This window comes from Rhagoletis pomonella, unplaced genomic scaffold (genome assembly GCF_013731165.1).
Source record: "Rhagoletis pomonella isolate Grant_MI unplaced genomic scaffold, Rhpom_1.0 Rhpom_scaffold_00006, whole genome shotgun sequence".
Taxonomy (NCBI): domain Eukaryota; kingdom Metazoa; phylum Arthropoda; class Insecta; order Diptera; family Tephritidae; genus Rhagoletis; species Rhagoletis pomonella.
This window is the reverse complement of record NW_023458560.1, coordinates 53469801-53481759: the sequence shown is the minus strand read 5'-3', so window position 1 is coordinate 53481759 and position 11959 is coordinate 53469801. Positions and strand designations below refer to the sequence as shown.

The 11959-nt window shown below is 33.3% G+C and overlaps 2 protein-coding genes across 6 annotated transcripts in view; both read right to left on the bottom strand.

Moving 5' to 3' along the window:
* Positions 1 to 1485, bottom strand: part of LOC118740940 — a gene marked incomplete in the record, with an annotated part of 4248 nt that extends 2763 nt beyond the window's left edge. The window contains 2 exon segments of the mRNA XM_036472705.1: positions 1 to 1054; positions 1168 to 1485. Coding sequence (XP_036328598.1) covers positions 1 to 712 — 712 coding nt within the window.
* LOC118740957 (solute carrier family 66 member 2-like) overlaps positions 1 to 11959 on the bottom strand; it is a 129521-nt gene that overhangs the window by 78148 nt on the left and 39414 nt on the right. The window lies entirely within an intron of this gene.

Sequence of the window (11959 nt, the reverse complement as noted above, 5' to 3'; positions counted from 1 at the left end):
TGGCAGTGCTTGTATTGTCTTCAGTCATTGTAGCTGCATCTATTTCAATTGCTATTTCATGCAATCTTTCTTCACCAGTATCCACACTAGATTGCTGCAGATCGTCACTGGAATCATAGGAAGACTTACTATTATAACCTGGAAGTCGGCGGACGTTGTTTTTATTTCGATAATGCTGTTCCCGTTGTAAGTGGCGATGATGATGATGGTGTTGGTGTCGATGATGGTGGGCATGATGACGTTGATGAAATGTGCGACTTGTCCGATTACTATGTTCACATTGTTTCGCAGGTCTGCTTTCACCTCCATCACCACTTCCAGGTGAATAATGGTGGCAGTGATGCGTGATATGGCAGTGACACGTGATTTCGCCAGACTTCAAGTTGCTATTTATCAGACCACAGCAGCTGTTTGATTTTTGGTGATTTGCACAGCAATCCATTGTAGTGCTATGGCCATGACAGCTATGCAATTGACTCCAACTTAAAACCGAGTCCGGCGTTTGTGTAGCATTGTGTCGTTGTCGCACTGTATCGCCATGTTGGCATCGACATTTACGACGCCCTCTTCCACCATCTCTAGCAGACATAGATCCCTTATTATTGGGAGAGTCAGGCCTGGCTCGACTCGAAGATGATCGCGATATGCTATCAGGCCGCTTGACAATTACCACTGAATCTAAAGCGCAGTCTCCTCTTTCATCGGCAAGCATTTTTCTAGATGCCTCTCTCCCTTTATTTAGGGTATTGTTATTAAGGTGATATTGGAAGGCTTTGTTATCATGATATTTTTTGTATTCAGGATTCGCGTAGCTGTTGAAATGTTCATCATCAGCAATGGCGGTGAGCAGATGGTCATCTCCACTGCTTGTAGTAGTGATAGCAAGAGATTGATTGTTGTCCGAGTTGTTAGTTGTTTGCAGGTCGTTTGGATTTTGTGATTGTTGCGGTTGTTCTTCGGGGGCAAACTGCTAATCTCCACGGCGCATCTCACGCGCCTTGGTATTCTTTCTATAGAACCAAACTTGTAGCAATATTGCAAGATCTAAGCTAACCTGAAATAAAAATTGTATTTTAACACGGAAACACGCGCTATTCGTTTTAACATGTACAAGTAAATGCCGAAACAAATGAAAAAAAATTTAACGTATTCGAAAAGCACGCTTACCATTTTGACGTAACCTCAAAGGCAAAAGAAGTCACCTTTGCAAAAAACCTAGAATTTATATGCAATTTCTTCCAGGTAAAAAAAAAAAAATGTAGTTGGAATATTGGCTTGCCAATGAAGTTGGCTGCCTTTACTAAAAACGGTAGTTGCCACCTGGCCGGCGCGGCGGGACATCTGTGGCAAAATAGTTGCAGCGTATACGAATTTCGAAACTATTATACCACTTTGCTATTAATAACGCTGTAATACCAGAGAACGTATATAGAATTTTTATTCTACATCATTTGGTTCTGACAGAATTTTAAAATACAGAACTTTGATCCACAGTAATTTTAACAGCAAAGAATTTTTTTTCACATTTTTTCCAGAATTTTGAAGCGAATAATTTTTGAAAAGCAAAATATACTACCGCTCCCGGTGTTTTTGTATATTTGGGCAATTCACAAGGTGTCGTATTTGTCGTGTTTGTCGTGAAGTCATGATATTTCATGACAGTTGTAAAAATGTTGTTATTGTTTTGTGAAGAAAAATAACACATGACGATACAACTCTGCAACCTATGTTTATTCGGTGTTATGTGAGGTTAAGTGCTGAGATATAATAAATAATCGTAACAGGTGTTCACAACCGTCGTGTTTTAACACAACTTTTGTTAGGAAAATATAACTTCACAACACCTTGTGAATTGCCCAATTGTGAAATAAACTAAATTAAGAATGAGTAACTGTTTGGAAAATTTGGTACATTATTAATTATGTTTGTGGAAAATTTAACATATCAGTATGTACTTTCATACCATTTTTTTTTCTTAAGATAAATAAAACCTATTTGAATAGAAAATATAATTTTTTAATTAATATATAATATATATATATATATATATATATATATATAAATGCTATTTTTTCTCATAAAACATTTCACATAAAAACTTTTTATCACAATAACGCTATCTTTTTTAACAAAAATAATGAAATGACCTTTGTAAAATCATATAGTATAAGTAACTTTAAAATGAAACACGCATAAATAATGGATTGCTCAGCCTTAAAAACAAAAATTAATTTCTCGACCCAAAAAACAGTTATATACCATAAGAATTTCATTATTTGATCGAATTTTAATCATTTTTTCATGAATGCCGGGTCACCAACTTTAAATATGCATAAAAAATAAACCAGATCAATAGGCTAAAACTCCTTTTGGATTTGTGTTATGGGAGGTGTAAGTTTTCATTTACTTTTGGTTTCAACAAATACGTAGGATCTTGTTGCACTGTGTCATGGTGTAATAATAACAAGGTGTTGTCAGTAACTTAACCTCACTTTTTCGGCAGGTCTATTCCGGTCACGCATTTTAAAGTAGTAGAAAAAGTACTAATTATTTACCACTTTTAATCCGTTCGTGCATACTATTTCAAATTAAATGTAGAAAAAATGTTTAATTACAGGCTTATAAGCCTGAATATATGTTTGTATCGTAAGCTCCACACAGGTTGCACATATATTGTAACTTTTAAAAAAGTACAGGCCGTAAAATAAGGCAATTTCCTATAAAACTGTAAATGATTTTTTAAATAGATTAGTAATAATAATAATAGATTGGCGCTTACACATTTGGCCGAGCTTCTCCTCCGACTTGCGGCGTGCGCCTTGATGTTGTCACACAAAGCGGAGGGACCTACAGTTTTACGCCGACTTCGAACGGCGATTGCATTTTTATGGGAAGCTGTTTTTCATGGCAGTAATACACTCGGATGTTTGCCATTGCCTGCCGAGGGATGACCGCTGTTAAGAAAAAAACCTTTTTTCTATATTTTTTGCTATGTTGCTTTGACCAGGGCTTGAACCCAGCTGCTGCGGAGTGGAGCGCGCACTGCTTACCACTACGCCACAGCGGCGTAGATTAAAACACATAAATATCGATAATATAAGCGAAGTCGTAATTTAACCATGCTGCCGCTCTATTCTAGTGTATCGGAAGTCCATTTGGCTCGATATTATGGCAATGCAGCAAAAGATATTTAATATAAAAAAATCGCCTTTCCATACGATTTTTGTGTACGTCTTTTTCCATTGATAACTACGATATCTTTTATATTTTATATTTTGAGGACAAAAATTATACAAATCCAGCAATTTTAAATATTAATATCGTTCTGAAAACACCAAGTTCTTTAAAAATCACGATAAAATGAAATACTAAAATGGAGTATTTTGAATACAATTTCCCAACTAACAGCATTATAAAAAATTAAGATCGGCAGCACTGAAAATAAGCATGCCGATCTTGTCAAAATTACAACAAACACGTCGCTACTGACAACACCTTGTTATTATTTCACCATGGCACTGTGTAATTTACATACATAAAACGGCATGCACACACTACTTTTTCATGGGCGGCCCGGCATTTAATACGCGTACATATGTATATGTACTTATGTATTTATGCATTAATATATCAACTTGTTAGCTTGAAATACTCATTCCTTATCATTGTACTTTTTTATATGCTTATTTTTTACGCACCTGAAGTGTGCCGCAAATCCAGAATTGTGTTGGAGATTCCCTAACAATAAAATAACCAGTCTTAAACATATCACCTAGCGTCCACATGATGACCATTTGGATGCTCATACCATATGTAGATTTATTCTTGAAATTTCGTACAAATTGTGGAGCACCTAAATGCGTATGAAATAATACATAGTTTAGGTATATTCAAGCATTCGCTTAAAATACTTACCTAGCATAGCTTCTGTGAAAACAGCACAAAAGCCAACAGACTCCATAAACCACTTAACAGATAACATTAGATATGTGATAGCTGCTCCGACTGCCCAAACAACGAGCATAAAGTCCAAATACGATTGAAAATCGCTCCAATTCCAAAAGTATTTGTAATCGAGATCTGTAAATGAAAAGAAAATACTTTTTTATATAATTTTTGCATTCAGTGTTTAAATAATTAAGTTAATCTTCGAAAATGAAGTAAAAACACATTAGGCTGCCTTACACTCCAAGACCATTTTGTTCTGCTTCTTAAACAAATTATGTAGTATGTACAATAGAGTGGTCCAAAAATTTTTTTTCCCAAGATAAGGATTGGGGCACCTTCCAAAATTTGTCCTCTTGCCGAAAGAGGTGCTGGTACCAAACCTTACGTTTCTATGTATGAATTTAGAGCATGCTCATGATGGTCATATTGAAGTGAAACTTCTTTAGCGGCGGTTGGTTGGTTGGGAGTAAATTTGCCAATTCAGCGGAAACTGCACACGGAAATGGTGCAACGGAAATGACCCAACGGAAATGGTGCAACGGAAATGGTTGGGCCTGAAACAAGTACTTCTTGTGTGTATGCAACGGAAAAGATGCAACGGAAATGATGCAACGGAAATGATGCAACGGAAATGGTGCAACGGAAATGGTTGGGCCTGAAACAATTACTTCTTGTGTGTATGCAACGGAAATGATGCAACGGAAATGGTGCAACGGAAATGGTTGGGCTGAAACAAGTGCTTCTTGTGTGTATGCATATGGCATTAATTTAACAAAAATTTTCTAATAAAAGGTTAAAGAATAACACTTAGAAAAAGACCAATACAAGAATGAAAGTAAATGTGAGTACGTACATAGATAAAGGCAAAGGTAAAAATAAAAACTAAAACAAAGATACGTAAAGATATAGGCATAAATGAAGACCAAGGTAAATTTAAACACTTCACTTATATAAGGGCAAAGGTGAAGGGGAATATGTAGCTGAAAAAAATGATGAACATAAAAGTAAAGACAAAGAGGAGGATGAGGATACCGATAAAATCAAAGATGAAGATAGGGGAAGAAAGATTAAAATAGAGGTAATTAAAGAGGAAAGGATATAGAGAGAGACACAGAGACTCAATCTGGGTACTATTTTGGGATTTTAGAGATTTTCGGGATTCTCGAGACTTATCGATAAAATAATCGATATTTTTACATGGAAAAAAATCCGCAACACCCTCGACAAAAAAAATTCTAAAAAATCAACGGTAATTTTTAGCGACTTGAAACTTGCACTTTATTATACTATTGAATGGGCTACAAAACTGCGTACCCGAAAATTTTCTAAATATTCTAATTAAAAATTTTGAAATTTTGATGACAATTTTTTGAAGTTTGATTAATTTTTTTGCAATTTGTGCAAGCTTTGCAACTTTTGTTATTGTGGTTTCTGATATAGATTGAATTCTTTTTTAAATGAAAATTATTAAAAATAAATAAATAAACATAATTTGCAAGCAATATCGTTTTGAATTTCGTTGCTAATTAGTTGCACGCATCTGTATGTATGTATATTGGTTATGACTCATAACTCATCACTTATGAGACAAAATAGGTATGTATGTAACTTAAGTTTCACTTCTCCAGTGTGGCCCAGGCGCACTTACTTTTTTACTCTAAAAGTATTGTGTACATATGGGCAATTCCACCATCACGGGTGGGACATTTGTGCAGAAAAAATGTTCTTTCTTGTTTAAATTTAAGTATAAAGTACTAAATAATTCTACATTTTAATAAAGCTACACCTAATTGACTATTATATGAGTTATTACAAAATACGAAAAAAATTCCAGCTCACTTTTATATGAAAAAAATCTTATTATTATTATGTTATTTCTTCTGTCACGCGTGGGACCAAAAAAAGAACCTGCTTTTTGGGGCAGATATATTTTATGGAAACTCTGCGAATTTATTTAACTTTTCTGTGAGAACTTGATGTCTTATAATAAAACAAAGAACCACGAATACAAACAAAGCAAAAACTACAACAAAAATTATGGCTTTATTATAAAAAAAATCCGAAATTCCTCCTTCACGGGTGGGACAACGTCTATCACGAGTGGGAAACGTACGAATTTTTATATGAAAAGGAGCTTTTAGTGTGGTCCATATTAAAGATTAGTTATTAAAAATATAAGAAGCCAAGTAGGGGTTCAATTCACTCACGTTTTATCTTAGGATAGTGCCTTTTATATAGAAGAATATGCCTAGCACCGTCAGCAAAAAATAAATAAAATATTAAAAAACAAGGCGATTTCCCAGCGTCTTAAAAATTGCACTTTTACCAACTTAAATTTAATGGGCTGTAAAAAAATTCTGAACAAAAAGGTGTAAATTTTTGGGTGTAATTGTTAAAGTTTGTTGAATGTTTGAAATTTTTGTAAGAAGTTTGAAATGTGGATTTATGTGGTTCTGGTGATGTAATGTGCTAGAGTTTTAGAAAATAAAAACTATGAATATTAAATAAACAAAAGAAAAAACCAAAACTGGTCAAAATGTCACTTAACTTAATCAGCTGACCACAAGGGTATATACATAGGTAATGGGCGAGTCCGCGCTTCCCCCTCCTCCCCTGCGTCCACCTCAACAAACACATAAAGCTTATCAGCCTTCTAAATCTACCTCTGACAACTGTCCCATCCGTGGCTTTGGGGGTTAAACCCCCCCCTCAAGTCAAAGAATAATATTTCACTAATATGGGTCTAGAAAAAAGGCTCTTTAGAAGAAAGTATGCGTAATAAAGTTTCAAACACGAATTTTTAAAATCCTATACTCAATTTTTCGCTTTATTTATAAAACATTTTGATAATTTTAAGCACATTAAATTTTTCTTTTTACTTGTAAATCAATGAAACGAAGAATTTTCAAATTTTTCGTGGTTTTTTGAAAAATTCTTCTAGAACTTCGTCAACTGAAAAATTTATATCTTTGTGAATATTCATAGATGCTAGACTTTTGAGTATTTCTTGACATGTTGTATTTCTCAAGTAGGTTTTAATTCTTTTCAGGCATGAAAAGCTTCGTTCAGGTGTGGCTATTAAAACGGGCAAAAGTGCCAATATACGTAAGATCTTAAAAACATTCCCAAAAGACGTTGTATTAGCTACTTGTAATGCTTCGAGAGCATTTCGAAAATTTTCGTGTGAAACTCGTTTTTTCCACAATTTTAACCTCCAGAAGAAAGTTTTGTTTCGAGCAGTCGATTACTTTCTCATAGAAAGCAAACAATTCTTCAGTTTTTTTCGTTAAAATCATACTTTGGAAACAAAACACTAAAATTATTTAAAACTGATTTATGGTTTAGGAACCGGCTTTCCAAATGAGCAATATATGTATCAAGGAAGGGAATGTAAAAAGCAATGCGATAGTATGCCTCGGCGTCTCCGGTTTTCACATTAAAGCGGTTCTTTTGGCGACTGCTGTATCGCGGTATTTTGATTTCTGTACCTAGGTTGGTGCATACTTCTTCTACGTGTTCGAAAAGCAAATGGAAGTTTTTTCTGCATCTTGTCGCATTTCTTCAAATTCCTTTAAAGCGTCGTCGGCTAAGCTCATTGCTTCTGCAAGATCTTCATCAGGTACTTGTAATTGCCGGCTAGCAAAGCAACAACAATTTATAAAAAAGCAAATGCTTGGCTGTTGTCGCTGTGCTAACAGTTTTTCAAACCCTGATAACCGTGACAAATAAAAAGTTTTTGACAATTGGAAGAAATACAACTTCGAAAGTCTTTTTTGAACGATTTTTCATTTTGCTACGTTAGAGCCGTTGCCGAGACTCTTATGGATACATATACATATACACACAAATTGCTCGTTTAAGGTAATTAGAATAAGGGGCAAAATTTCCCGCATTCAAGATTTCAAGATATCAACTAAGAGGCAATATATTTCTTTTGTCTAAGACCAAATCTAAAAGAGCAAATTTCTGTCGTAAAAAAATTACTATCAGAACTACTTTCAATAGTGTCCAGATCACGAATAACAATGTGATGAGTTATTCGATATTCCATGGAACTTGCATTGAAAAGGTATAGAAAATTAAATAAAAAATAAAATTATTTCAAATATATTGGCAGCTATATAAAAGAAAACTAGTGCAGGTTTCTTAAAATTAACTTTCGGTGGATTTTCAAGCTATTTTTAATGCGCTCCAGTTCACCAATGGCATCGAATAGAGGAAAAATATTTTGCTGCCGCCTCCTAATGTAAATAATTATATGGAAAGTATCATTTGTAATAGCGGGAACTACATAATTCATACAACCTGTCATAATTTGAATACAACCTGTTCTATAGTACAACATGTTCCAAATAATGGTATTTGTATTAGCATTTACGTTAACCTGATAATTGTCACAAATTGTTAGGTTTTGGCGATCGCGAAAAAACTTGCAAAGTATTGAGAAATTGAGAGAGACAGGTTACTTTGAAGGGAAGTTGCACATTCTTGCAGGGAAAATTTTTACCAGCAGTCATTTGTCGGCATGATCTACTTTTTTGAATATTTTCCCATTTCAGAAAAAACTTTTACTCTCTTGCAAGTTGATGCTGGATATTTTTCACTACAGATATAGTCGAACAGACTAGTTTCTAAATCATATCTTGGCCCATAAAGCATCGTTCACTCAAAATCGGTACGCGTTCCAGCAGTTTCTGTGCAGCAATTGTTGAAATGTATTAAAAAGTTGCAACGCAGATCGTTAGACAATAGATCTACCATTATGAGGTTTCAATTTCACAGTACTGGCTTTTTATTTGACAGTTCTATTCGTGTTGGAAGTTGCTGCTCAAAAAATAATGTTGAACAAATTCATCGAAAATCGGATATTTTCGAGATCAAAGATCAAATTAAAATTGAATATACCAAAAACTTATAATTATCCTCCAAAAAGCAATGAATAGATTCCTTCTGCTTAAACTAACGGGCTAAGCTAATCATTAAAAAACATCATTTCGCACCAGCTTAAGGATAAGGGTCTGATTATGCATACTTCGCATAACTTCGCACAACAATTTGTACCAGTGCACTAAAAATGTAACTAAAGAAAATGTGAAGCAAAATCTAAACTCAACAGATCGCTAAGTTCTTAAAAGTTCTGCTAATTTCTGGGTAATGGAAGACATACAAAATACATACAAAGTACATACGAAATTACAGTTTGAAGTTTATGCGAAGTTGTGCGAAGTATGCATAATCAGACTATAAGGCTCTTTACCTCAATTAGGAAAAAAACGGCTTATCAGAAGAAGATCGCGCGAGATAATTGGAAAACGATTATCCACAGTTCATCGAATGCAAGCTATGGCAAGACTTAAACCTTATCGAGTTATAATATATAAAATTCTGTTAGATTAAATACATTTTATAACAAAAACCGCACCCGTTTACTTTACCCCAATGTTCACACCAAATGTGGTATTTTATAATAATGACTAATAAAACGTGTTTAAAACTGGACTTCGGTCAACTCCCACGTTAAAAGTTTTAAGCTAAAAAGAAACAGGGTGATATCCTCTTACAACTATATCTATAAAAGTTGACACAGTTGTCAAAGGGCTATGAAAGGACAAGAGAATCGAGGCAGTCTCATTAAAACTCGATCAGACTCCACAATGGGTCATATGACCCCAGAAATATGCTGGAAGGAGCGCTTGCACAAAGTGTTATTCCACTGTATCATTTACTTTGGACCTTTTGTAAAGTGTTGGTTGGTTTTTATGAAAACTTATTATTCACAGGTAACTTTAAATCGGTTTGAAGACAATGATGTGAATAAAGTTCTGGAAGTCATCAATTTACGAACAGTGTTGCCGCGCCGTCTCAAGAAAATGTATCACTGACCAAGCCAAAAATGTATCCAATTGTATCCAATTTTCTTTGTTTACGTATACATCTCATAATTTGTAAGAAAACCAAAAATTTTCAAGAAAAAGACATACTTTAACCCATCCTAAGGACTTGGAATACATGTATATATATTTTTATTTTTAATAAAATTAAACATTTGTAATTTCAATTTATAAAGTACATTTTTTGTGCATAAGTATTTTGCAAAGTAGTATAATAAATAGCAAGTACACTCTAAAAAAGCACGTAAAACTTCTACTGAAAAGTATATATTTTTCAACAAGAATCAGTATAAATATACGTATAAGATGTTCAGTATTTGATTTTGAACTTGAGGTCTTTAAAATATACTCATAAATACACATATATAGAATGCTTAAAATTGCAAAAATTTTCAAACTAAAAATACATTTCCTACTAATAATAAACATTCCTATACTTTAAACATTTTATGTGTAATTTTGATCTTTGCGGCAAATTTGTTATGTAAAAGTAAACAGGCAATATTTAATTTTATCACACGGCGTGCAAATTTGTACACATTATAAGAGGAAACTGGTTACCTCTCTTAATATGCGCAAACAAACAAAATTTTTTTAGAGTGTATTTAAAGTCTATTTAGTAAAATTCATACAAATTTCCTTAAATAAATAAAATTTAGTTTTTTTAAGTGTATTTTAACCTTCATTGAAATCTTCTTTCTTTTTAACCGACTTCCAAAAAAGGAGGAGGTTATCAGTTCGTCGGAATATTTTTTTTTTTTTTTTATGTATGTTCCCGCATAGCTTTGGACCACGTCAACCGATTTCGATAATTCTTTTTGCATCGGAAAGGTAGTGTCTCAGAGGTGGTCCCATACTAATCTGGTTAAGATCCGATTCGAGGATCATGAGATATATATATATATATTTTTTTTTTATATGGGAGTTGAAGTCGGTTTTTTTTTTGCTAAAAATTACTAGTCTTATATATAGTGGTCTCTTTTCAATCAAATATTATTATGTGATTAATAACGTGTTATATAACGCAAAGAATGGCACATGGATATCGCTAATATGCAAATGTGTTGGTTTTTATTGAAATGTTGTAAGTGTATTGGAGAATGCGTTAGGTCGTTCTTGCTGGGATGTCTGTCTGTATGCACATTAGGGTGGTCCAAAAATGCATGTGCAAAAAGTAAAGTCGGAATTTTTATGCTCTCACCCCCTAGGATGGTTCTATACCGAAAAAAATATACCCCTGTTTTTAACCGACTTCACAAAAGAGAGGAATGTTATCGATTCTTTGGAATATTTTATTTACTATTGTTATATTTTAATGTATGATACCGCATAACTTTGGACCACGTTAACCGATTTCTATAATTTTTTTTTTAAGGAAAGGTGTTACCTTACAGCTGGTCCCATTCTAATTTGGTTTAAATCCGATCATTGAATCATGAAGAGATTAACGATAATCTTAAATTTTTATATGAGAATTAAAGTCGGTTTTGTTTTTTGCTAAAAAATTACTTGTTAAATTAACAAATGAAAATATGTGATATGAAAGAGATTACTACAGAAAGAGTATAATTTATTATATATATATGTATATTAAGATCTTGCTTACAGCATCCTTTGAAGCTAATTAAAACAATTGCGCTTATTACCTATTTTGGTGAGATCTCTTCATATGTTCATTGCTTCGTTCACAAAAATTAAAATGCTTTAATTTCACGCTTAAGTAGCGATTTTTAATACATTTAAAAAACGTAATGCTTTCTACAATCTTTAATGAAAATCGGTTTTTGAACGAAAAAAACTTTATAGAATATCTATATAAAATTTTGGCCTATTTAAAAAAGTATCCATATTTATACTGATCGGAAAAAATAAGTATCCCGCAAAAATTCGTCTAAAAATGTATCCAATTGGATCTATTTAGATCCAAACGGCATCCCTGTTTACGAATATGACCTATTTACGTCAAATCGAAAAATACATGGTATTTATTTAAAACAAAATTAGTAGAGATGTGCGAGCTGTGCAAAAACATAAACTAAAGATAGTTTAGTAGAGCAAGTTGACTACACAAGTCTCTAGAACGGGTGTTCAGAAAATTTTTATCATTATCAAAGAAATTG